The sequence below is a fragment of the Numenius arquata genome, chromosome 10 (genome assembly GCF_964106895.1).
Source record: "Numenius arquata chromosome 10, bNumArq3.hap1.1, whole genome shotgun sequence".
Taxonomy (NCBI): domain Eukaryota; kingdom Metazoa; phylum Chordata; class Aves; order Charadriiformes; family Scolopacidae; genus Numenius; species Numenius arquata.
This window is the reverse complement of record NC_133585.1, coordinates 30,014,592-30,041,623: the sequence shown is the minus strand read 5'-3', so window position 1 is coordinate 30,041,623 and position 27,032 is coordinate 30,014,592. Positions and strand designations below refer to the sequence as shown.

The 27,032-nt window shown below is 45.2% G+C and overlaps 2 protein-coding genes across 2 annotated transcripts in view; one reads left to right on the top strand and one right to left on the bottom strand.

Moving 5' to 3' along the window:
- Nucleotides 1-3,421: 3,421 nt before the first annotated feature.
- MGST2 (microsomal glutathione S-transferase 2) lies at nucleotides 3,422-14,934 on the top strand. Its single transcript, XM_074155074.1, has 5 exons — nucleotides 3,422-3,479; nucleotides 8,665-8,764; nucleotides 9,967-10,037; nucleotides 11,899-11,980; nucleotides 14,802-14,934. Exons 1-5 carry the CDS (start codon nucleotides 3,422-3,424, stop codon nucleotides 14,932-14,934), a joined length of 444 nt encoding a protein of 147 aa, XP_074011175.1.
- A 6,297-nt stretch (nucleotides 14,935-21,231) lies between these two features.
- The window catches only part of MAML3 (mastermind like transcriptional coactivator 3), a 250,802-nt gene continuing 245,001 nt past the window's right edge, over nucleotides 21,232-27,032 (bottom strand). The window contains exons 4-5 of the mRNA XM_074154732.1: nucleotides 25,614-25,701; nucleotides 21,232-22,262 (exon numbers count right to left, since the gene is read on the bottom strand). Coding sequence (XP_074010833.1) covers nucleotides 21,271-22,262; nucleotides 25,614-25,701 — 1,080 coding nt within the window. The 3' untranslated portion in view covers nucleotides 21,232-21,270. The remainder of the gene's footprint in view (nucleotides 22,263-25,613; nucleotides 25,702-27,032) is intronic.

The window sequence follows — 27,032 nt, the reverse complement described above, 5'->3', positions numbered from 1 at the left end:
ATACAAGATTGGCACAGTTTATGTTTTATAAACATACGTAAAAATATGTTATTCTCTATCACAATCCAGAATTGCATCCCAGATATGTTCCTGCAATGTCCAAAGTGAAAAAATGTAATGATACCCAAAGTCCATAAGGAAATCCAAGAAGCCTGTGGACATGCAGGCATGTGGGAATTTATGTGCATATAGCAACTCACATTAACACTGATGGGAATTAAAGCACATCAATCTTTTGTACAGCCAGATGAGAGCACCATGAACCAATTCTTTCCTTGACTTATATCCGATATTGATGGAGGTGACATTAGACTGCATAAAGTGCAGATCGAGGAAAGATCTGAACCTCTGGTTACTACTCTATTTAATCCTTTTAAATCTGCCCTGCCACCACCATCAAAAATAGTTTCATCTCATGACACCAGTGTCCAGAGGATGGGGACAGAAAATTAGGATCTGTTTTATCATTAGGTAACACTGCCATAAAGCAGGGGACTCTGAACAACCAGACCTTAAAATGAACTGAATAAAATGGAGTTTTCATCCTTCCTCTGAGGCCCCATGCAAGGTGTCTATGAAACAACAGCAGACGTGGGTTACAAATGCTATTTAGGACGTAGAAACGGGAACATTTGAAGGAATAAATGTATTTTCTTCCTTTTTCACCTGTTTCATAGTTCTGATAAATTTAAAGCCTGAGTATGACCCAGTGCCACACAGCCCCGTGTTCTTTGTAATATATTGTTGAAAAGCAGAGTAAATTAATAAACCGCAGAGCTCACTACTGTTACTGCTGTAGCTAAACTGCTTTTGATACATCAGCTAGCCTCATACATTGTAATAGTCTTGATTTACCCTGTAAACGTTTCCAGTGAAATATATGAGAGCTCAGATATGTTTTCCCTTCCAGCCGGAGGAGCCTCTCTGTTCTTCAGAGCATGTCTTCTAGAAGGTGTTTAAAACTAAAAGATGCTGCACCGCCACTTGTGACTGGCCTTTAAGAAGTTACACCCCGGCATAGACTGAACACTGCCCTTTGCTACGCTCTTTTCGGCTCTTCCAGAGACAAAACTCAGCAGCTTTGACAGTGTAATTCCATTAAAAGAGCTTATTTGATCAGTCTGGTTTCACACTTTAGATGCTTTTGGTCTCACTACCCCAACCATCCGCTCTACCTTGACGGCAGTGCTGCCACCCTGCTGGGGTTTGACTTCGCTGCTGGTCAACCGGAGGTTCTCTACAGCGAGAAGAGCCAGCCTCTTTGGGAAGGTCTGCCAGGGGCACACAGGTCAGCAAGAGGCAGGACCGCTAATTTGCCTTAAATCCTGGGGCTATGCAGAGGCCCAGCTCTCGCACACAGCTGCTGCGTGAAACGAGCAAGTCCCGTCCCTACCCAGTGCCTCGGTTTCTGCTGCTGTAAATCTCGGTTAGAGAAACTTGTTTTCCCTGCAGAGCACACATACAAAGGATGGCGCAGCAGTAGAACACTACTGTTTTCAAATGGGAAAGACCTAAATCTGTTAAGATACCATGATATCTCTGATTTCACATTACATTTCACTGCTCAGAGCCCCTGTTCTTGCTTTGGAGACACCTTTGGACGGCTGCAGAAAACACGTGCATTTACAACAGCAGAGATAAGCAAAGCACACACGAAATACATGCAAGTGAAGGAAATGCAAAATCAAATTATGTTCATCAGGAGCAAGCTGAGAAATCAGCCACAGACAAGCTGTCAAAATGTCCTGACATAACTGGAGAAATCTCTTGGTTGGTTCTGGCATCTACATATATATTGGGGCTTATACACATCATAAAACTCTGGGCAGCTGAGGTACTACTGTATTTCTACCATCAAAAATAAACCCAACCTTGTTTAGTATATGATCCGTCTTTGTATTCTGGGTTACACAGGGAAGAAGCATAACATTGGCTGTGGCCTATGGATGACTAAAAGCACTATAAGTCTATAGGCAACTACAAACTCTCTGCTACCAGTGGAAAGTGAACAGAGTTTTAAGCAGACTCTAGCTCAGCCATAATGGACATGCAACTTACAATATTTCTGTGGATTTAACCCCCTGCCCTAAATTGTATTCCTGCTGTATTGTATTCTTTGCTGGATTTTGCATGTCCATCGTCATTTTGAAATTCCTATCCTTTGAATAAAGTCAGAAAAAAACCCATAACTGATATCAGCTGGCCTTAAAATGCTTAGCCCTTGTGGTTTTAACTTTCCAAGTGATCGCCTCTGTTAGAGTTTTCCTTCAGTTCCCTGTACCAGGAGGATGACAATGCTTTGAACACCTCTGAGCCAGCCCCTATAAACACAGAGAGACTGAGCAGTGAGAAAGCCAACCCATACTACAACAAGAACTGCAATTAAAGCACATAAATCAGCAACTGAAGAGTCACTGAGCACAAACATCCAGCTAATGTTATTACAGCATATCTACTCTTCCAATCTTTAGAAAGAACAACATACTGAATTAATACCCAAGAAATAACCTTTTAAAATTTGGCCAGGTAAAATAACTGATTTAATGTCCTTTTTATGTTAGCCTTTAGAATTAGCAAATTTGACTAAAGTTAATGAAATACTCCAACATCAGCTGGAGGCAAAGTGGATAGATAATCCTGGAGTGACAACAAACATTACACTGGTTTTGTTCCAGCGGTCTTCTGGGAACATAAAGGCTACCGACATTAAGCTTCCTGTTAGTTAGCTGATGAAAAACGTTCCTTGAGAGAATCTCTCCCAGCTTTAGGACTAGGCATAAGCTACAGGAAGTGTACTCCAGGCAGTTCAATGAGGGGAGATATTTCTTTCTTTCTCAGTTGTTTTACCCTTTGCACTATCCTGAACAATTCCTTTCTGGGTGCTGACTGCTTGTAAAGTGGCTGTCGTGTTACCCGGCAGACACTAAGTTGTACATGTTGGGCAAAACCTGTAAGTCAAGGGTAGGGACAGCACAAATCTCAGCTCCCCCCTCGCATCTCCTGCACCTGCTGCTTTCGAGTGGCACCGCTAGCGATGGACACAGACCTCGCTGCGCTACACCCTGCACAAACACAGAACAAAAAATCTTCACCCCCGAAGAGATTGCAGCTGAAATCTGAGGCATAAAGGAACAGCTGAATCCACAGAGGCAGGAAAGGCTGGTTTTGTTCTCTCTGCGCTTTCACACAGGCAAGAGGCAGGCAGGGCTGGCTGACTGTATTTGAACTTTTTCAGGAATGAAAAATGGCCATAATTTTGCACTCTTGTTTTAAAAAGTTAGGCTGGTTTATTTCCAGGGCAGACCATTGTTGCAATGCTGAAAAGCACTATAATTCTCCCACCTGGTGTTTTTCCTTATTGCTCACTCAAGCTGTCTCTCCCGTACACACATCCTGCTCGCACGCGGAAGCTGCTGGGAACATGGCTGGTGATTTAATTTTGCTTGCGGCTGTCTCTCTTCTTTCCGCCTTCCAGCAATGTAAGATCTGTGGGGTTGCGTGGCTGGGGCTCGGGGAGGTTTCCAACAGTTCTGAAGTACTGGAAATTATTTTATGACAAACTGGCTGCTCTGTAACTTTAATTTCTGAGAACTCCTAAGATTTTTCTCACCGGCACATTGTTTACCCTCTCTGTAGTCTGAGAGGGGGTTGGCTCAGTGGGACAGATTGCTTTTCCCTGTGGGAGAAACTAATTTGTTTTCAATTCTGTTTTGTTTGCTGACTTCTTGGAATCATACCATTGTGAGAGCTTGTAACTAGCTGTAAAGTTACCCCAAAGCCACATTGTGTCTTGGTTTCGATTCTTATTTAGGCACCTATACAATTGAAAACCTCAAAAGTGAGAGTAAATTTGTGAAATCAAACACACTAATACTGGACTAAAAGTGCTGAAAAAACTGTTTTGTGAAATAGAGATATATACTAAGTATCTGAAATGAAAGAAGAAAGCAAACCTTTACACCAGGCAGCAATAATATGATATATTCCATATTTTGTCCTCATCATTACATTTCTTTAAGATCTAAATGGATTTCTTTTATCCCCTGCTGATATGCCTCTGAGAATCAAGGACTAGGGAAAGAAATGGGCGAGTCTGAGACGCTCCTTTTGCTGTATTTCAGTCTAAAAACTGCAGTAGTGTTTTTAATGCTTGTCATTATTTTCTTTGAAATATGTTGATTCAGATAGTTGTGTTTACACCGAGAAACAAGATACATTTTGAAGGCATTTGTGCTATACTAGTATGAGACTAAGAGCAAGTTAAAAATAATTATTCTGCCTTTTTTTTTCAAATATCTATAGCACTGCCAACTTATCTAGCAACCTATCTGTGTGACTTGATTGTTTGTTTATTTGTTCTCAAAGCCTCAACTACTGAAATAACATTTGTACCCAGCAGAAAAAAAAGGCTTGAGAATGTGACCCTTCCAGATTAAAAAAAGCCCAACACAACAGAAGGCAAATAAAAAGCACCTAAAATTTACGTTCTCTTTTTCTGTCATCAGACCAGCTACAACATACCCCTGTGATCATCACAATACATTTCTATCTGGTGGCAATATTTTCCATTGACTTTTGTGAAAGTTCAACTTGCCTGGCTTGATTTTTAGGGTAGAAGTGTGAAGGATTAAAAACAAACAAACAAACAAACAAACAAACATTATCCAGAAAAGTATTGCAGTTCAAAAACTCAAGGAATTGTACAGATACTGAAACTGCAAAGGGAGGGGGGAAATATCTACGTTCTTCCTTGTGATGGTTAATCCATATTAGTTAAAATCACAGAAGAGACAAGATAACCTGGGTTTTAATTTGCACTGGCAGTCTGACATCAAGCCCAAAGAGAAACCCATGTAAGAATATGATCTGTGGATCTGATTTAAATCATCACAGCTTGGCTTACTTTCAGCATGCTTTCTAGCATGGGTATACCAACACAGATTAATTTCTGGAAATTCAAATTAACGTTGGGAAACCTGCACCGTAAGGATGTGCTATAACCAGTTCATGCAAGTGGAGTAGCCCAGCGTGTGACCACTTGCTATGAACAAAATGCAACATACAGGGCACCTGGTGCTCTGTTTATTCTGCTGAGCCTCCGGTCTTGAGTTAGGAAGGTGCTAATGGGCAATACGACCTCCCTGAAGGAGTGCTGAAGTCAGGTTTCACTTAGCAATCATCAGAGGTACCAGATTTAGTGTCTCAGAACCGTGAGTTATTCAAAGAATCAGGTCAGTAGAAGATTAAGCTGTGCAAGAAATGCTCTAGGGTAGAAAGAAAGAGCAGAAACAATGCAAGAAGTGGTTTCCAGTCATAAAACCAGTTTTAAGCCGCTAAGATTTGCTTGAGAGATTAGTGCTTTGTAGACTGATGGGAAAACAAGGGAATCCAATGAAAGGGCAGAATGAATCCCAGTCATTGATATTGGAGAGAACAGGGAGGACAGGATTCCCACTAATCCTCTATATTGAAGCATCTCTCTGAACTAGCACTTTTGAAAATGACTCTTAGTAATTCCAGGACCCAGCAAAACATTGTCAAAAAGTGTTTGATTTTTTTTTAAAAGGTTGTAGGGCCAGTCCATGCAAATTAACATGCACTATCATACACTGCAATACAGGTAGCAGGCTTTTTAGCACATGTAAAATGTGTGAGAGTAATGCTCCTTGAAAGCCTGCTTTGTCCCATATATTCAGAGTAAAGACATTAACTCAGTAACCATAAATGCTACCTGAAGATGAAAGCAAAAAAAAAAAAAAAAAAAAAAAAAAAAAGCAAACAAAGGCAAGTCAAGCATACTTTGTAACTACCTCAGTCATGTAATTTAGCGTGCTAGAACTGAACAACTTGATACAGAGGGAAAAAAAGGCTACAAAAGTCTTTCTTTACTCCTGCTGCAATGCTTTCTGGAGTCCTTGCCGCAGCACCTCCAGTGGGTGGGACAGAAGAGCTCTCCCATTGCTTTATTATTTACTTTAGCCCTTGTTAAACCATAATCACAAAGCTTAAATTTGGAGTTACATCACTGCTTTCCATTCACCAGAAAGGAACTAAAAGGCGAGTCCTATGTAGTTAGCAAAAAATACAGTAATTATTCCTCTCCTGAGTTCTTTTCGAGTCCCTGGTTGGTACCTGTCTTGTTCTGCACACCAGGCTCACCTTTTCTTTTAAGGCGTCAGACATGACTCTAGTTCTCCTGTTATGCAGTACCACAGCTTGGGTTTCATTGGCATATAAAAGCCCACTTATCTCTAATTGAAGCAAAGTTCCCATCAATCACAGTGGAAGCCACTAAACAAGCAGATTTTATGATGGCGGCTGTACTACCGTAGGTTCTGCGTATGGTTAGCCAGGGTCTCCCATGGGCAAATCTCTGCCCCTCAAACTAGAGCCTTCCTGACCAGGCAATACCAAGGGGAAATCACATTAAAGCTGAGGCCAGGGTTATACCATGGCCTTGACAATTTGCTTTGGTTAATTGTACTGAACACATAAGAACGATTTGGCCCCTACAGGGCCTTAATCTTCTTATTTCCCCCAGTAAGTTTATTTTGTCCAGCATCTATTCAAGGCTTTTTTTTTTTTTTTTTTCCCCCAACTGATTTGGATGCAATGAGCCGTCTTGGCTTGCCTTGGCTCCTCTGTAGAAAAAACCTGCTCCCAGACTGCCTGTAAGCATTGAATGGCTCAATATGGCCAGAAAATGAGGAACACATTGCTGGTTAAAGATGCCATTGCACAAAACACTATAGCTCACCTACCACTTTGACTGATAAGCCAGGCAGGATTTGCCAGTGTGTAGCATTTGTCATGAAAAAAAATAGGTCATTTTGACGGTGACAAAAGTTAAAAAGCAACTTTTCAGTCAAGTTTTCTGGAAAAATATTTCTCAGAGGTAATTCTTGTGCTTCCACAAGTTCCAGTCTCCCTGAAGCATGTTCCCTAAACCCTCCCCGCTACCATTCTTCTCTTCTGAAAGGGCTGCAGGGTAGCAAATAAGGTATGAATCACCAGACATGACAAGAGATGCGTGGGTGGGAGTGGAGGAGGTCTTGCTGGATGCAAATACAATGAAAGGTTCTGTAAACCTGCCTTACAGAGAGATATCTGAGATGCTCTGACTAGTCTCAGGAGAGAAAGGTTAAGAGGTCACTTAACACATCCTGTAATTTCTTATATGGGGAGAAGACTGATGGGAAAATGCTTTTTTGGGAAAAGGCTTTGGCCATAAGGCTAAGGCATAAGAGGTGCTCAGGGCAGCACCACTAATCTCTAGCTGTGTTTTAATGCCACTGCTCCCAGAGGGGAGGACAGAAGGTATGCCCTAGGCTTGCCCCTTGGACAGGTCTTTTTAGTGAACTCAGGTGGGTGCCTGGTTTCTGGATCCAGGTAAAGTTTAGGTACAAGGTAGATAGCGAGCTTCTTGTAACAGGGTGGCTATGACACAGCCAGAAAAATAACTCCAGGTACCCAAAGAACTTTCAAACAGGGTGATGCCCAATAGCTCTGCTGCATACAGAAAATTGCTGTCTGTGTATTGCCTTTTGCCCTCGAGAGCCTCTCTTCAACTTCTAGGGGGAGACTTCTGCCATGAGGACATCAGTAAAATGAGGTATACATATACACATCAGAAGTAATCCTAGAAAAACGGGTCAGAAGTACAGAGATAGTGTTTGATTGGTTTGGGGGCTTTTGGTAAGTAACTGAGATTTAGTGACTGTACAATAAGTAATCTATCTTCTTCATGGCACTGCAACAGTTCTAAAAAATGCTTTTTATAGGACAGGTAAGTACTATGAGCTCCAATCGGTGGAGGTCGAACAGCCTAGGTCCTCCAAGAGATAGCTCTCAGAGCTCTCCAGAAGACGAGGTGGAGAGCAGGGAAAGGCTACAGCCTCCCCAGCTGCAGCTTTCTGATCTTTTCAACGTACTGAATTTTGTCAGTCCAAGACAGTAACAACAGATAGAAATGCAAGCACTAGAAGATATGGGTAAATAACTTTAAAAAGGTGGAGACCAGATTTTTGTTTCCAAGGATTGTAACACTGGCCCATACTTCAAAACATCATGTCGAAAGGCAAGTTATCTCCGTGCCAGTACCTGGAGGGAAGACACAGCTCACCTCAGACAAACCTTCTAGTGGAGGTGTCCCTGCCCATGGCAGGGGGGTTGGAACTCGATGACCTTTAAGGTCCCTTCCAACTCTAACCATTCTATAGCTCTTAGTATCACTAAAACAAAATGACCGTATGCTATTCAAACAAGTAAGGAAGTGACCTCCAACAGCACAATGTGGTTACTGAGACACTGCTAAGGCAGCACACTGCCACTGTAGAGTGACTACACTGCTCCAAGGTTGCACAGTTCTAGGATTCAGATGAGGTGGAAGGATATTTAAGTCATAGTTAGTCTAGCAAATGCAAAAAGAGAATTAGTATACTTCTGAAATAGCAATTTTCGCCCTTCCTCACGAGTGTCACTCTTGAAGATAAAATCTAAACTTTTGGAGGGAAAAACTATTTTGTCTAATATTGGTCTCTTTCTGCCAAACGAAATGGAAAGTGCTGAAGAACAACGATCTCTATTTAAAAAATTACTGACGTGTTAGGGATGCAATTGAGCCAAGGAACTGTGTAATTTGTGAGCCCTTATTTTTGCTTACAGGTCATTTTGCTTGGCTGGTGGGGAAATCAAGAATGAAGCACAAGGTCATGCCCCCAGCTGTCACCGGAGCTCCAGAATTTGACAGAACATTTCGTGCACAGTAAGTCCAAGATCATTAAGATGGTGGCAATGAATAACAATTCAGGCCGGAAGAGATGCAAAACCATTATCTTAAAATGTTACATTTTCTTTGCATCCTTTTCTAAAAAAAAAAAAAAAAAAAAAAAAAAAAAAAGAACAGATCACTTTTCAAGTGGTTCAGCTGTTATTTTACTGACAATGGGGTAAGTTCAGCTCATTTAAAAAAGTCACTGCTGAAGTTCTGCTCAAATCGGGCAACCGGATTACCCAAACCTAAGTAGAGGCTGAGAGCTAATTGACTGTAACTCAGAGAATTCAGATGCTCTTGATCTAGCAAGCTCTCCTGTCAGTTCTTGAACTGTGGCTAACACCAAACGTGGAAGACAAGAGCACAGAAAACCTCTGTCTTCACAGTGGATAACAGTGGAATAGCCTAAGATGAGAGTGTCTTCCTAGAGGGCTTCAGTTTGTGATTAGCTAATGATGCTGTGCAAAAGTATTTATATTTATTTCAAACAGTCCCATCTACTGTAACTGTAGTTGTAGTGGATAACAATAATGAGACACAGAATACATTAGACAACATATTAGGTAAAAGAATATGTTAGATATAGAAGGTTGCCTAATCCATTAAAAAGACATTAATTCAGAACAACAAAGAAAAGATATCCCAAAGAAATATTGGTAGGAAAACTGATGATGTCCACGAGTAAAGATGTCATGGTCCTCACCACAAGATCTATCATGTGCTGTCTGTGCCTGATAGCACCTCATAAAGGCAGTTGGCCTCAGCAGAGCAATACAGGCTGCGTCCGCACAGTTCTGTGCTTCCTCTGGCAGTCCTGGGAAAGATGACCCACAAAACTTGCACGCTGAGTATGGAGATAAGCGATTAGCATCCTATCCATGTGCTGGAATTCCTGCCTCTCTTTGCTGCACAGGCACTTGATTTAGGATTATTTGTCCTATTTATTTGCATGTAGCTGGGGTCCAGATCCTTGTCTAAGTTTAAATACCAGGCAAATATCTGAAATAGTTTGTATTTGAGATTACAAAGAAGAGAATTTTTAAGAACACCTAATGCTGGCTTGACTGTGCTCCCACTGGATTCGATAGCATTAACTTTAGTGGCAACTTAATGAGGCCAAAGCCAATTCTTGAAAATCTCACCAATAGTTCTTTCCCTTTCCAGACTAATGTTCTTTCAAATTTATTCTGCAGACAAAACTGTGTGGAGTTTTACCCAATATTCCTGACTGTCCTCTGGACTGCAGGATGGTTTTTTAATCAAGGTAAATACTTTTCTTTTTTATCTTGGATTGAGAAGTTTGACATAACTTTTTAAAACACTTTAGTTTTATCAGGAGGTAAATGACTGTACACATCTTTTTCCCTTCTTTTAATTGCATTACGTTAGCATAGCCTTCCTAGAAGAATGCTCAGTGACACCGAAATCCCCACTTAGTCATAGCATTTCACATGGCCCCACCAGCTTTCACTTCCCTCTGCAAACCAAGGAGCCAGCACACGGCGCACTTATCACACATTCAGTGGATTTGCAGGGTGAATCATTCAGAAAAGCAGCTCCCAGATGCTTCCCACTAACAACTATTTGCACATTACGGGACAATCCTCACAGGACATCAAGCATAGCTATCGTCCCCGGGGAGGAGGCAGCCTGAAAAGACTCGGGTCAGAGCACTCATGCCCGTGGCTGGACCCCTGGCTGATGGAGACAGAGCTCAAACCAGCGAACCTTTGGGTTTTTACATCCCAGATGAGTGACATCGCCGCTGGGCTATGACTCATTTGTTTGTTCTGGGACACAGCACTGAGCACAGTCGTAACAGCAGCATCTCCAGCCGTAGATACTGTACTTCAGATGTGCAGCAGGGACTCCTGAAAACCTACTGGGTTTTCTCAGGCGCCTAGCAGGTGGCCAGGTTTTGGCCCAATGTTCTGAACTCAGACACCACAGAGCTTTCATACCTCTCACTCTGTTGGACTTTCCAAGGTGCATCTGTGATGTCTCCTAACAGAGCCTAATTTTTGCATTCTGATTTTTTAACCCTTCCCCAGCTGATGTTTTAGAAGCACGAAGTCTGTGGGCTGGAGAAAGGATAACTAGCTCATGCCCACTACACCTCTCCTTCCTGAACAACTAGCTAGCTTCTCTGTTTTCTATGTTTGCTCCAAAACAGTGTTTTGGGGCCCTCTTATAGCCAGAGTCCCATCTCCACTGCAAATCCAATGTAAATCCAAAGTAGCACCACTTAAGTCAACAAATTCAATACGAGATAGCACGGGTGATCATAGACACACACTTGAATGGAGGAAAATCACAGTTGCTAACCAGCAACACCGACATGTGCTGCCATATGTAAGAAAAGAAGGATTATGTTAACCTCCTCTTTAAGTCATTTTTTCAGCTGAGCATCTCCCATAGGTATGTTTACACGAGTTAATCCAGAACACAGCAAAAGCTGTCCTCTGTAATACTCGCTCGCACGGTTTGAAAGAACACAAAATTATCCAGCTTAGTCCTGGATAATACGACTGACCTCCACACCCTGCTCCATCTATCAAACGGAGGTGACTTTATACTCTTCCCACAGGGAGGTCAGAAAGCTAACTTCACTACAGCTTTCTCTCATGTCCTTGGATAAAAGCGGCTATATAAATGCAAAGCAGGTTATTAACAACATAAATAAGATTCTCTTAACAAAACAAACACTCCCCTTTAGCATGAACTGCCATAACAATAGAAAATGACAGGGCTGGGTCAAGCCACCGAGCTCCAACCCCCTATCTCTGTCTCTGGGATAACCACCAAACTGGGGCAGGGGGGAGGTACAGGTTCCTGTCAGTTCTTGAGATCGCCTGTTCAGGGAATGTTTTTAGAATTTTTTGGACGGTCCTATGGTCACCCCTATCTGTAAACCCAAATAAGGAGCCTCCTGTAGTGAATGTTTAAGAATATATGTATCTCTTTTGAATGATTCTTTCCCAAGATAACTTCCCAGGGTAAGGGTAGCTGTGAAAATCCCCAGAGCTACACAACTAGAAAACATAAAAAGTTTCTAACTGTCTGAGATCTTAATTTTTTTGGTTTTCTAACTGTTTTTCCCCCTCTGTTAATCTTTTCTTTCTTAGAAGTCGCTTCCTTTCTGGGTGTGTTGTACGTGTTTGCCCGCTACAAGTACTTCCATGGTTACGCACAGTCCGTGAAAGGAAGGTAAGGAGTTACCAACTGAAGGCAGGTTAAAAGCTCCAGGCTGTGGTCTGAAGCTGGGCTGAGAGCCAAGGGCTGGCAGTGAAAAGTGACTATAATTGAATGCAACATGTGTAAAGTGTCAGCGAGAGGTCTGAAGCGGAAGCCCCCCGGGGAGAGGGCTGGCTGTTGCAGCAGAAGCCCAGGTTAAGGCGTGCACGTGCTGCGGGTCACGGCAGAGAAGAGGGTTGATGCTCACCTTGTGGGTGCCTGCTTTCTGCTGGGCTTATTGGCAACCAGGCTCTGTCTGAAAACAGAAGCATGGTTCTGCACCTCAGGACTGCTGTGGGACAGGAGACGCTCAGGCAAAGCTTGCACAGTGCCTGCCTGTCTGCTATTTTCGTTTTGCCTCAGCTTGTCACATTAAGACCTTTACTCTAGCCATACAGAAGGCACTGAAGAAAGCCAGCAAATCTGGCCATGTAGGCTGATGAACTTTCACCAAACAGATAAGAGAACACAGCTTCAGATAAGCAGACGTTAATGAATGTTAAGTGCACACCATCTCATAACACGAATTCTGCTTCAACAAACATGCACTCTGGCAAAACAACCCTCCGCTATAAACACTCAAACACACTATTTGTTTCTTGTTTCACCGAAGCCACTGCGCTATGTTCTGTATCCTGACCTAAGGCTCCTCTTCCAGCACACATATCAGTCGTAAAAAGAAAATAGCACAATATATACTTGTCATAAAAGACTTGGGATGTATATTTCTAGAGGAAGATACAAAGCAATCAGACTGTTTTGTAGTGAATAATCCTGCAGCAGCAAAAGACTATACTACTATTTCCCATAGCTTGTGTACTGATATTACCATTCCCCTTCACTACAGCCTTCACCAATCCTTTACCCGTTTCGGAAGAGCTATTGCTCAAGAGAAGGGAGAAACTATGTTTTCCAGAGCAAATATATGGAGATAATTTTATTTGTCCCAGTAAGAAATGCAATAATTCAAACGATGCAATGAACAGAAGTCTAGAAACTATTAAGGAAGTTTGGGGAGCAAACCCACGCAAATAAATGAACAAGCAGAGCATAACAGGCTTTTCTTTAATCAGCAAACTAAAAAGCCCTTTGTTCAAGAAATCTTTCCCATGCTTTACTTCAGTACTCTTAGACCAACAGATTTTGCCTCTCAAGGAAGCCAGAGAAGAGCACCCAGCTTCACTATTAGCAGAGCTCTACACCCTGGTGAGACTCAAATTTCTTTGCGTTGAGCAGAGGAGAGCCAGCCTGGCAGCCCGAGAAAATGGCTTTGCTCAGGTGACTGCCTCCGCAGCCTGGCTGGTGCCCACCTCCAGCTTCAGCTGGCAACAGCTCAGCACAAGCCAGGCATGCAGAACCCGGCCCCAGAACATACAACAAGCCCCCAGCAGCCTTAGTAGAGAGAAGGTAATTAGTCTTCACACTGAGACTCAACTGTCATCACTGACTACAGCCATGCTAGTTATAAAGACAGATCTGGTCTGTGTGCTCAAAGAGCTGGTTACAACTCATACTTGACATGAATTGCAGTTCAGATTTGCCACGGCTGAATTTTTTAATAACACAACAGGAACATGCACATTCTACCCAGTTTCTGTGTGGAGGGGCCTTTGCAAGTGAGCTGTATCCTCTACCTGCCCCTCCAGCTGGCTCTGACGGATACTTAAAGGGCTCAGCTAAAGGCTTTTTTTCATGCTCTTCTGAAACTGAGAAAACTCTCACACTTCACCATTTTCAAACCTGCGTGTAGACATGTCATGCCCAGAAAAGCTACTTATATCAAGTCTTTAGGCAGCAGTTAGATTCTGAGGCTCCCCACACCTCCAGCGGTTCCTGAGCACCCAACCTCTTCAACCTCTATGGATACGGGGATAGCTAGCTATAAATTGAAGGCTGACAAGCCCCTCAGACCTCTCTCTAATGCTGATGTGATAGGATTCCCCAAAGAGACCTTTCGTTGCTTGAATTGGTTGCCCAGCCCTGTTGGCGAATTGGTTGCCCAGCCCAACCCAAACAGAGATCGCCGATTCCTTTCCCCTGTCCAACCCCCATTTATACACCGAGTGTGACATCTATGATATGGAATATTCCTTCTGTGCTCCTTCCCAGCTTCTATGGGAAGCTGGAAAAAGTCCTTGAATAGTATAAACATCACTTAGCAACAACTAAAACAGTATTCATTATTGACATTCCTTTCGTACCAAATCTGAAAACACAGAAACAACTAGAAAGGAAATTAACTCTGTCTCAGCTGAAACCAGGAAATTACCCTAATCACTGAATTTTTAGGGTCAACACTCTTCCTTTCTGGTCCAAAAGTCCATCTCCAAGTCAAAGTGATAACTAGACCTCCCAGCTCAGTAGAGAGTACCTGACCAACAGATGTGGATGTAAGAGACACACACACCTCTCCCTCAGTCCCTACGGCTTCTCTCCCACACTCCTGCACCTACAGTTACACGGAGGTGCTCAAGCCTGTCTGTGGCTTTTACCTGTGGGTCTTCACGTCATGGGAAGAGGTAGCTTCCTCCTGGAGCAAGTTTCAAACTTCCACATGAATATTTAGAAACACTGGGGGAGAGCTTTCCAATAGACAGGATATTGGGAATCTCCTCCCTAGCAAAAAGGAATTCAGGTGAGGGGATGGTTTATTACCAAAACATCCCAAGGTAACCTTTCAGCAGTGGTCCTTTCTGGCTCTACACGCCTCTTCTTAACTGGTGTGGACAAACAGTTTCACAGTAAACACACCGTGTATAGCTCGTAACAGTATTTTTCTGCTTTCCACCTCTAGGTTAACAGGGTTTTATTTGAGTTTGATAATTCTAACTTGCTTGATAACCCTGGGTGCAGCCGGGATTGTTAACAGCTTTCTGGATGAATACCTGGACTTCAGCATTATGAAGAAATTACGTAAAATGTTCTGAAGACTCTTTTGTTTTTTTAAATAAATAACACGGATGCTTTTGCTGAATACCTAAAAGATAAGCCGCATGCGAATAAAGCATTAGAGCTCGCTACTAACAGCCCGCTGCCATGTAAAATGCATGGTTTTTCTGAGCTGCTTACGCTTTCTCCTTTTCCTGCAGTCTTTAAAAAGAGTCAGTAAGACAGAATGTCATGTCACATCGGCATTTGCAATTAAATGTTCTGCTTTCCCGTACAGCGTTGTAAACCCTAAAACAAATTACATGAAACTAAAACCATTAATTCACTGAGTGGTTTAGTTGCAACTGGCACTGCGAGCATCAGCCCATCTTACCCAAGGTCCCGCCAACGCTTCTCTGGTCTTCCTTCGCTCCTCTTCATTTTCCGCAGCGGCGCCGTCCGTTCTGCACAAACGTAAAAACAGGCTTTGATGCAATTTGCTGCTGCGAGGTCCCAGTTTTCCGAGTATATCCCATGCCACTGCAGGAGGCTGTTTAAGCATATATGGAAACGCTGCTTTCTTCGGGAAAACATTTCAAGCTGCACTGGACCCTACGTTTCTGAGGCGGCCTTTTGATTTTATAGGCACGCTTACAGTTCCACACATGCTCAAACACTCTTCTCGTAGGAATGGGACCCTCCTGGAGGCAGATCCCAGTCCTCACACAAAGCCTCTGGAAGACAGGCTGTACCCACGGCACGGCACTTGTGAGAGGGAGAGCCAGCCCAGACAAAAAAAAAGGCATAGATGCTGGTCTAACAATTGGGTCCACTGCATTGTCTCCCACCAAGGCACAGATGGCTGGGGTGTGGGAAGGACTAGACAAAGGTCCCAGCATGGCCACAGCTCTGGGAATCATAAAATGACAATGAAAAACAAACTGACTATGAGAACAGTTTTCTGCTAAGAGGGGGGAAAAGTCATGGCTTAGCACCATCGGCTCAAAGTACGCTGATAGTCAATTTAAACTACGTAGAAGAACGGAGAAGCAAGGCCATGCCTGGCTGTTTTGGTAGCTCCTGGTAATTCAAAGTATTTAGGAATGTACCCATGCTGGAGCCAGCAGGCAGAAATTTTCCCTGTCATGCCTCTGAAGACATGATTTAGCCAAAAATACTGCATGTTTATATAATGAATACGCTTATGGCCTTTGTAAAGGTGGACTGAGGTTGATAACCTGACCACAAAAAAATTGAGTGTTGGATCAGATTCATGGTAACCTTCCATATGAAAAAGGTGGACACCTGTGCACAAGTCAGCTTGTGATTAAAAGGCACAACCGAGTGCCTGCAAGCGGCAAAGCTGAAATGGCCTCTGGAACAATAAAATGAAACGAGTACAAAGGTGCAGGACTTGGGTCCAATAACGGCTGCCGAGGGGAAAAGGGCAGATCATGATGACGAACAGGCTGGAGCCGCCACAGCTGCGGAAAGGGCAACCCTCCGGTGCTTGCCTCCAGGGAGACAGTGCGACAGGACCAGATTTAACAACCACAGAAGTCACCGGGAATTGTTCCACTAACTTTCCGTCTACGGGCTGAAAGACAGAACGTCCACCTGCCAGCCATGCCTTCAGACAGTCACGGGCAGCAGGAAGTGCTGCCGCCAGAATCAAAACCAAGAAAAAGGTCCAAACTATGTAAAAGGCTTGAAACTCACACGAGGAGAGCCCCAGAGGGTCTCTAACTGAGCTCAAATAGGCCTTCGCCTCTGATGTTATTCCATCCCAAGCTTACCTGTTGCAGCGGTCTGGCGTGTTTATAGACAGCTTCCCATAACCCATCTTCTCCTCTCCTCTCCAGGAAGGAATAAAGCGCAGGGGCAATTTCACATGCCAAAAAGGGTGGGTGTGAGGCTGCAGAGCATCACCCAGCAGCACAAAGCCAGAGTGCCAGGGGATAAACGTGAACCTAAACGTTTGAGGAGCTGCACCAGCCAACGGGAGGGCAGAAGCAGGCCTAGAGCTGAGGATGTCACCTGTCTTCTGAGTCCCTGCTTTTTCCCCCGGTAAACCAGGGCAGATCAAAAAGTGTTAAAGACTGACTCGTCTATAATTAAAAAAACAAAATGCCCCTGTAACAGATGGATGCTGTCAGTGTCAGTATTTAGTTCAACTCTAGCGAGAGCCACACCACTGCCTGCCTGCTGATGGAGGAGCCGGGCTGCACACTCAGCGTACGCTGTGAGGCGATGCGAATGTTCATCCGTCACTCACGATCGGAAGCGACGATGGTCCCTGCTGCAGCTTCCAAGCCCATCGGTACCTCTTGCTCAAAGCATCTCCTCTCAGCAAGCCTTCTGCCAGCACATGCTGGGGAGTAACTCCAGCAACCTGCCCTCATCTGCGCCAGTCTCCTGCTCCGTGCCCCATCATCCACATTTAGAATGGTAAAGGACTGACATTAGGAGACATTAACCTCACCTTAAAAGTTGTACGTGGAGCCAAGCCACGCTGACATCCCGAACAGCAGGCTGTGCAGAGGTCCAGTGTCTGATCCCTGACGACCCCCCGCTAGGCTGGAAACACGGAGAAATGGGTGTTGAGCCTTGGAGGCTTCTGACAACACAATTCTCACGCTGTAGCAGCAGTAGGTGACAGGGAACTACTCGAAGCATGTGTCTTCAGGTTTCCCCGGTTTCCCCATCTCCCCCTTCCAACTTCTACGCCCAACCCTGCATCTCCCTTCTTCCACCCCACCTCGCCTCCCCGGATCTCAGCCCCAGGACTCCTGCACCCTGCACCTTCCATCTTGTGTCCTCCCCTGAAAGCGCTTCCCTACTCCCTGCTTTTGCTCCCTACATGCAATAAACACAAAAGTTTGGAGTTGCCACCTCTAACGGGCCCAATTATGGACCAGCTCCCCCCTGTAGCGACTGCTTGAGCACGGTCCTCACCTCAAGAGCACGCACAGCTTCGATAGCTCACCTTGCTCTGAGAACGGGCACCATGGTGGCAACCTGTGGCTCCGCGGCCATGGGGAAAGCGGCTCGGATGTGCCCAACGGGGCTAACCATGATGCAGGGGGTGGTGAACAGTCCTGGGGCAAGAGGGTTGGCCTGGTACCGGCTGTGCCTGCCCAGAGCCCGGTCAGGCGAGGGCAGCCCCACAGGCTGCGGTGAGGAGGCAGCCGTGGAGAAACCCCTGCCTGAAGCCACTTCTCTCCTCCCCTTGGAAGATCACCCACCGAGGCGCAGGCACGGGGCGAGAGATGATCCTATAAACCAGCCTTGCGTATGACTCAGATAACCATCTTTTATTTGTGGTTTTTTGTTTGTTTGTTTGTTTTTGTTCTGTTTTTTTTCTTTTCTTTTCTTTTCTTTTCTTTAAAAGTGGTATGTTAACATCAGGTCTTTTTCTACATTTTCAGAGCTCTGTACAGGTCTTAAAAGGAAATAAGCAATGCTTAATGTACAAAGTAAAAACAGAAAACTAGAAAAATCTGAATAAAATGGAGGAAGTTGCTGTCAGGGATACAGTACAAATTAGTAAATAGACGTCATCTGAAGTGCAATACCACTGCAGTAAGGATGAGTTAAGGAATGAAATAAAAATACTCTATTTTAAACAAACAGTATATATATATATTTTTATATGTATATATTTTACAGATAGTAGACCCAGTGATATCTGTAGAATTGTAAAAACATATTTACAAATAACTTTTTTTTTTAACATTACATATACATCAGCACCATAGTAAGAAAGAAAAAAAAAAAAAAACCAACCCCAAATCTATTAAAATCTACCTCTCTAGTACTTGGTCCCAGTACGGAGTATTTGGAGGAAGCTTTACAAAGACAACAGAGACTCAGTCTTCATCACCACTTATTTGCCTGGCGGTATTTCTAAACCCTCTTTTCCCAGCTCTGGGCTGGCAGGTAAACCCCGAGCAAGGGACGCTGTACCGTCCCCAGCGCTGTCCCCTGTGCAGTGGACTGGCTGTCTCCTCTGTCCTACGGGGCAGGACAGGTATGTGCCACACCAGCTCGTCCCTCCCTCTCCCACAGGCTCACCCAGGCACACACGTACGCACCCTTCGGGACGCCCTTTCTCCTTGTTTGCCCACCCCTTGCCTTCAGGCTCGTCCGACCAAGAGCCACTTACCCACAGGATGGACCCAGAACTTTGGCTGGTGCTCTCCTTCACTGAACTAGGGGCCCACCCAGCTCCCGCCGAAGCAGCGGACAGGCCAACCCCCTATCGTCTTCAGCAGGAACCGAAATAGGTCTTTGCACTGTGTTTTAAAAAGGGGTTAGCTAAAAGAGATGTAACTAAAGCATGTTTTAAAAAAAATCTAGCAGTCAGGGCAAGCTGGATTGAGAGCTCACCTCCACCAGCTAGCCCACGTTAAAAATGCAGCTTGTCCTGCCTACATCGTAGCATCTAAACGAGATACACCTCCTCCTCTAGGTAAGCCTGGCAAGGGAACCGTGATGGGGAGCTGAGATGGTTCCGAGCCCATTTTGCTCCCATCCCTGCATGTGATGCATATCTGTGCTCCACAGGGAAAAGCAGGACTTCAAAATGCAAGGTACCAAGCCCCTCGGCTCCTATGGATTTCAGCAGCTGAGCCCCTGGCATCGGCGGGCCCAAGGGGAGCAGCGCACCAGGAGGCAATCGATAGCTGGGAAGTTGGTACTGGTGGTTGTACACGAGAGACCCTTTCGCTGCAGAGCTCATCTTATGGCTCACAGAGGCCGGCATTAGGCCAGAGGTTCCCAAACTTTTTGGACTGTGGATCACGTTAGCATTTTTTATGCACCGCTATATACCCTGATAAGCAGCTCTCAGCTGACGACACTAAAAAGGCGACGGGTTTGGGAGGACAGCTTACCTCAGCCTCAGGCTGCAGCTTGGGAACCGCTGCTTGAGACCTTCCGAACGGCTGGCATCTCAGTATTGTGCAAGACATATATCACAGCGTCATTACAGTGCGGCTCAGGACTGGCCCACACAGCACAGACAGCGATACGTCGCTATTACCTAAAAGCTTATTTATTTGGGCAAACCCCATGTTTGTAATAACTACATCAATCATTTTACCCATTCGTGAACGATCTTTACGGTAGTCCTCCACTGGCTCCTGTTCTTCAAATACTGCAGTGAATTTGAATCCGGCAAACCAGAGAGATTAGACCAAACATCTCTTTGGAACTGAAGACCGGGTTGTACATAACGTGACATGGAGAGCCCAGACGCTCCGGGGTAATGCTATCTGCCACCCCTTGCACTTTTCAAGAGGCGAGGAGGAACTCCCTCTGCTGCCAAACCCTCCCTGTGCATTTTCTCAGGCCAGTTCTCCCCTCCCCTGCCTGCCCCTGCGTGGCAGTTGTGGCTCACCTGGAACAGGTGCCGCCAGCCCAGCTCACCTTGCTGAAGGACAGGAGGGGGAGGAAGTGAACTGAAAACATACTGGGGAGGAAGGAGAGAGAAGGACCCGCTTGGGACCTGTGCCGATGTCTCTTGGTACCTCTTAACCCTTCAACACCACCGGGAGCTGCTGTTCTGCACCCCCGGGCAGCAGACAGGTGCCAAAGTGCTCTGACAGGGAAGCGCTATTGCAAGTCCCAAGGGGACTAAATAGCTCATTAAGTTAACCCACCCACCTCAGCCCTCTCCAGCAGCACTCCCATAATCAAACTCTCCTCACCGCGCTGCCAAATTTATGGTCTCCTAGGCTTTTATTGGATTTTTATCACTCTGCGGTGAAAACGGTGACCTGCCCGTGACTGTTTAGGTTTGTCACGTGTGTGCCGCACGCTCCCGCGTGACAGCCCAGAGCCAGCCCTGCGGGCCTGGCCGTGGCTCACTGAGACCTGCTGTGACCCCCGGGGTTAAGCCCGTTTCCGACCAGGGCCTGTGCAGTCGCCCGTGGACGTCTTTAGGCTTCACTCACGGCTGTTCTCATCTGCTCCTCAGAAAGCTGCAGCGTTTGCGGTTACTGAGGTGGGAGGTATCGGGACCACCCCATACCACTGTGCAACGAAGCCTCGTTTCAGTAGGGAAAGACCAAATTTTCCCAACCAGAGGCATCACCTGGCTTTTCCAGTTTCCCCATCCTGCCCCCCACACGCACACACGGCGGGTGCTGCCACGCAATGGAGGTTGCTTGGTGGAAGACTTGGGATGCCGATGTTTTCATCGTCCCCTGAATCTTCCAAAGTTGGCTACAGACCAGCTCAGTTTGCACGACTTAAAACAAAAGAAAACAAAATAACCCCAAACCAAACCAATTCAAACAAAAATCCAACAATCCAAGGATGGGGAGAACATCCAGCTCTCTCTTTTCTTTTTTCAAACGGAACAACCAAAGCTCCAGACTATACAAGCCCATTCACTGGGGGTTTCCAAACAACTCATCAAGTTCTTGTATCCACTCATCCCCTGGTCCGCTCTTAATGATGGAGTCCACAAGGTCTGCGCCCTCTGCTAAACTGGAGAAGGACCCCCCCGCTCCTTCATTACTGTAGTTGTAAGATATGTCCTGAGTGGGATTCCGCTCGTAGGCCTGGCCTTGGCTGCTCTGAGCAAAGTTACCACCTGGCATCTGCTGCGTCGGAGGCTGACTAAAGCCAGCCATGGTGGGGACCCCTTGGCTTATCGCAGGCATTACCATCGGCCTGGCCTGGCTGGCTCCCTGCTGCCCAGGTAGTGGTTGCAACAGCTGCCTTCCCATCGCTGGGTTCAGGGCTCTTACTGTTCCACTCGTGTCCACGACTGTCTGATTAAGCCCCTGTGGGAAATGTTGCTTGGACAGCCGTGGTTGCCCAGACTGCATCGGGTACGTTGTGCCATTATTGAAGGGCCCCATTTCGCTGCTAGTCCTTCCAGGAATACCTTGTAAGCCTCGCGGCTGCCAGTTCTGTGTTCCTTGAGGGACAGTCCCCATCAGGTTTTGAAGCCGTGGTGCCTGTGGCCTGGGTAAGACCTGGCCCACAGGTCCTTTCATCTGCTGCTGATGCTGGGGAAGAGCAGAGTTTACCAGCATGTTCTGACCGAAACTGCCGACCATTCCCACCGCTTGTCCAGAGGCAGGCTGCCTTGTCCCCTGGCCTGCGTTATGTGCCATGTTCATGCCGCTTTGGTTTGGGTGCTGCAACATTTGGCTCATCCCTGTGCTCATACTGTACATTCCCGGCTGGCTGGAAGAGGCGTTGCTGTAAGGAGCCATGCCCATGTCTGACTGGCCTGCGGTGGTGGGCAGCGTGCTCGGGTTCTGGGAAGGACCCATTGCCATCATGCTCGCGTTCTGGGCCATCATTCGGGATGTCCTCATGCTCTGGAGGGCTGCTTGGTTCCTCACAGCTGCTATATCCTGGGGAGAACCTACACCAAAAAAGGGAGGAAGGTAAGAAAAAAACACAACCCTGTAAATCTTAATTAACACATCTTTACGTAAGAGAGAATCTGTAGGAGCCTTCTGCATCACAGTAGGATTTCAGATTGCTGTGCTTTCTGAGCCAATAAATTATTGTTTCACCTGAAGGTTAGCAGAGAGCTAGAAGGTTATCCATCCTTGGGAGGTGTGCTTGCTGCCTAACGCTAGCTGCGATTCGGGGATTATGTGTTCCCCACCTCACTCTGGCTGCAGCCTCTCTCCTGACCTGCCACGTCCCCTCTCCTTGAAGGTGACAGCCAATACAGCTCAAGTGTTACCCTAAACAGGAGTCGCCGATCCTGTTATGTATTCAATTTGTGAAGCGGGACACCGTTCAGCAGAGAATACCATCGACGCAGACGAGCAGCCTGATTTCCCTTAAGGCCTAAAATGAGGCTGGCGAGGTTAAAAGGCCAACGATTTACTCACTAAGTAATTCTCAATTATGACAATTTTGGGATGTGTACCCAAAGGAATTCACGGCTTCGGATTCTTGAACAATCGAGGCAACACGATGACACGCGTGATATATGATTACAGCCATCGTTGCCTCCCCGATAACAACCTCCTCAGATAGCTAAGCTAAAATAGGCTTGCCTTTCTCTTACTTTGCTGGGACCAGAAATGAAATTTTTAAGAAGTGACCCGGTAGTCAAAGTTCCCTTTCAAAAATAAATGTGAATATTTCTTTTTGCGTGTATTTCCACCACCACCCCCACCCCCGCCCAAGATTAGTGACAATTTGAAAAAAATTAGTCCCTAAGACTTTAAAGTTGCATACGCAGTGTGATTCAGTAGCACTTATCCTCTTCAGATAAGCCTAACTCAGCTCCTAGTAAGCAAATGAGAAAGCTTCCACTGGCCTTCTTCAACGGCAGCAAAGGAGATGAACTTTGTTTTACCATTTCAAGCTCTCTTTTAAATATCTCCATTGTCTTTCAAAAGTAAAGCCTTGAAAATGGAAATGTCAGGCTCAGAAGGCCAATCAATTTTTTAATAGCTCAGGAGGCATAAATGAATGGATTTTCTATATCATTGTTACTGATTAAGTCTATGGAAAGAAGAAAAATTGTTTTTTGTGGACATTTAAAGCAGAGAGAGTGTATTAGTGAATCAATATTATAAGCACATTTTACTCCACCTTAGGCCAGTGATGGGAAACCAGAAAATCCTAACCTTGTTAAATTCCACACCGTGGCAGATAACCGAACCACGCTTCTGTCTTCCTTGCAGGGGTGTGGGGAGCTATCGATTTCTGGGAAGCCAATATGCTTCTGTATTTACTATCTTTATTTAAAAACAATTACCGTAGCTCTGATTATGCCAGGGGTTCGCTGTGGTTTTGAGTCACTACCACACCAAACTAAATAAAATACTCTGCAGGTGAAGCTCTGGGAGCGAGAGGCACACAACTACTCCCAGCTCAAACACTATTAAATGCAAGACGTAAATATAAAAGGGTTGCTTTCGGAGTCATAAACTGTACAATCAAATCCGAATGTTCTTAAATCAGCCCTTACGTGTTGTCCCTCGGTGGCAGACAACACACCTGAACATCCGTAGAGAACAAAGAATACCGGGTGCTGTTATTTACGTTGCTGTTGGTTCCCGTGACGGGTACGAATAAAGGAAGTGCCATCCCTGTAGTTCTGCACACAGGATGCAGAGGATGGCTACTTTTTGCTGCCGCAGGGTAAGCTTCTGGAGGATGCCTTTAGCTCAACTCCCCAACATGGAGATAAACGAAACATTTTGTAGCACGAAGAGAGACCATCTGGATCTCACTTGCACAGGGCAAATGTAGTGGCAGCTTCTACTTTATCTACGCTACCAATTAAACTGTTTTCTTAATGATTGGCACCGGGGTCTCCTCGAATTTTCTTAATTTAGATCACCTCCTTCTTCCATGATTAGAAGCTGCCTCTTTTTGCTGTGATTCCAGCGAGTGCTTAAGCGTGCAGATAATGATAAAACTTAATGCATCTTTAGCTATTTTTTTTAATTGAAAACGGCAGTTGAAAACCTCCAAAGAAGTCACTGCCAGCAAGTGGTTCACATAGTGCTTTTGTGAACCACCGTGCTCGGAGTAAGAGACAAAGAGTTCAGACAAGAAGTCGTCAAAAGAGAAATTCAACAGATTTTAAGATTTTGGGCCACCTTCTGGTCTCGCTTACACATAACCTACCGCACTTGATTACGTTCTTGTGACTAAATAGGAAAAATGGTGAAATATTTAAATGAGCTCATTTATGAAAATGAATTCCTTGCTCTGTCAGATTAGCCTAAACTCTCTTCGGCAGTTCTTTTAATAAAACATACGAAGGCAAGGCTTCAAAAAAGCATTAATGTGGGAAGATTTTACGTGTGCGTCTCCTGGCGATGCACACACATATATTTTGATTTTGCAAATGAATTATTGGGAAAAATTTCAGTTCATCTAGAATTTACGCTGCAAAGATAAGAACGAGCAGGCGAGTACAGGAGGAGCCACCTTGACATACACCGGCAGAAGATTTGGCTGCCTGTTCGCTTCCTGGGTACGAGAACTGCAATATGTTTGCCTCCCTTGTTTTCTGCTGCAGCTACGAGACACCGGCATGAATGTACAGGACAAGTGCCTGTTCATTTCACGTCTGTTTAGAATCCACGGTTAGTGAAGACATTCAGCTGATGCTTTGCACCTAAAAAGTCGGATTAACTTCTTTTCCTAAGCCAAAATGATTGTCCTTACATTCTTCAGCTATCTGCGAGCACAGTGAAATGACGCTCGCTTTTTTTGAGAACATTAAAAAAAAAAAATCTCTGTTTTCATCTCAGATGTTTCACTGTTTCCCACACCTGACGTTTATCAGACACTCCTTCAGATAAAGATGACCTCTCTGAAATTCTCTGCTCATCAAATTAGATAAAGTGGAAAATGAAGAGGTGGAAAATGAAGAGGAGTAAAACCAAGATAGAGTGAGAGGCACTAGCTGAAAAAAAAAAGGCATAATGAGAGTGGAGGCAAACAAAATAAATCCATAGAATCCAGATGTCAAAGAAGCAAAACAAATATCAAATAAAAAAACCCGCAGCTTTCGCTGAAGGGAGCAGAAAGGAAATTAGAAACTTTACTAAATACACAAACCTGGGCATTCCCCTTCGGTGAAATTTGCGGTGTGTGCAAGTGTGCAACAGCCCCACTTCCTATTCTGGCACACTGCTTAAACCCTGCTCTTCACAACACACAGGAACTTTCAGGTTCATATGCTACAGGGGCATATGTTGGCTCGATACAGGAAACAGAATTTGACTTTTACCTTGGAACTGATTGACCTGTTGCACTGGATATGGGCTCCGCTGTTGCTGCAGATGCTGCCGAGGCAAATGTGACTGCTGCTGCAACTGCTGAAAATGAATGAGGGAAAGAAAGCAGAAGAGGAAAAAGATGATTAATTAATCAGTGAGCTGAGAAAGGGGCTGGTGGCAAAAGTACCGCAGCAGAACTGCAGCAGTTCTTATCTAGCAAGCTGTGCTGGAGAGACAAGCAGAGTCATTTGAAGAGTCCTCCTGAGAGCACTCAGCACATGGACTCCTTTTGGCTCAAAAGGGAATGAGCACCGAGGCTAACATCATCTCTCCTTACTCACAACCACTTCATCTCGACCTCTACAGTGTGAACTTAACTGTCTTCAGGCTGTAAAGAAGAAGGAGGGACATGAGATAACTTGGCTCACCTAGGTCTAAGGGCAGCCGTAGCCACGCACCCTTTCCTTCCCCCAGCCCTGCCGAGGTTAGAGGTTTGTGTTCCTGGCACAAGATTTCCCTCCACCTCTGTGCTCAAAGCACTTGGTGCAAGGAATGCTGCATCCTCACCCGAGCGCTGCTGCCTGGGACCGCTCTCCAGCCCAAACACCAGGGCTGCTAAGGCACGTTTCTTCTTGTGCGTCAGTGAATGATATTTGGGGAGCAGGTGATTGCAAAATTCTTCCCTCCCTTGATCCAGCCCACCAGCCCAGCTCCTCTGTGGTTATGTTCTGTGAACGCTCATGCATCTAAAACACAATCAAGGGCTGATTGTAAAAACAGAGAGTGCGTTTACCAGAGCTCTCAAAGCCTAGGGTATACTTGACTAAGCCACTACTAAAAGGACGTATCTTGGTGCTTCATCTGCAGCTGTATAAATGCCGTGTCCAAATGCGTAACGAAGGCAAGACGACGGCAAAGATGGGAAAGAAGCAAGTACTAATCCCTGCGTGCACAGGATGCGTTACAAACTATCAAAAAGTTAAAGGGAACCTTGTTAGGTGCAAAACACCCAAAAGCTAGGAGCCCGAGGACAGTGACTTTGTCGCTTTTCATCTCTGCCAGCACATTTGGCAGCCACAGGCTTGTGGGTTTTCAACACTCTAGGCTTGCCTTCAGCAGCCAGGTCAGCGACTGGCTCTTGGGTTTACACCCTGGAATTGGCCTCATCCCCGACGGGGGAGCATCACTGCATCCTCGCTCCTCTGCACTCGTTCACCTCAGAACCAATTCATGCATCTTTACCCTGAATATTTCTAGGAGCATCCTCCCTCTTCATTGGGGGTGAATTTTTCTCAAAATTTCTCTTTTTCTTGCTTCTCAAGAGGACCATGAGAAGAGCGGAAGGCTATCGGTATTTCCATGGTTATACAACACGCACAAGTTCTAACTCAAATTAAAGCAGGTCTTAAACTGCATTTCCCCAGCTTCTG

Bases quoted from the DNA above. Each gene is read 5' to 3' on its own strand.
- MGST2 (XM_074155074.1), top strand. From the start codon at position 3,422: ATGGCTGGTGATTTAATTTTGCTTGCGGCTGTCTCTCTTCTTTCCGCC. The intron at 3,480-8,664 runs GTAAGATCTGTG...TTTTGCTTACAG, and splicing joins TCTTTCCGCCTTCCAGCAAT to GTCATTTTGCTTGGCTGGTG. The intron at 8,765-9,966 runs GTAAGTCCAAGA...TTTATTCTGCAG, and splicing joins GACAGAACATTTCGTGCACA to ACAAAACTGTGTGGAGTTTT.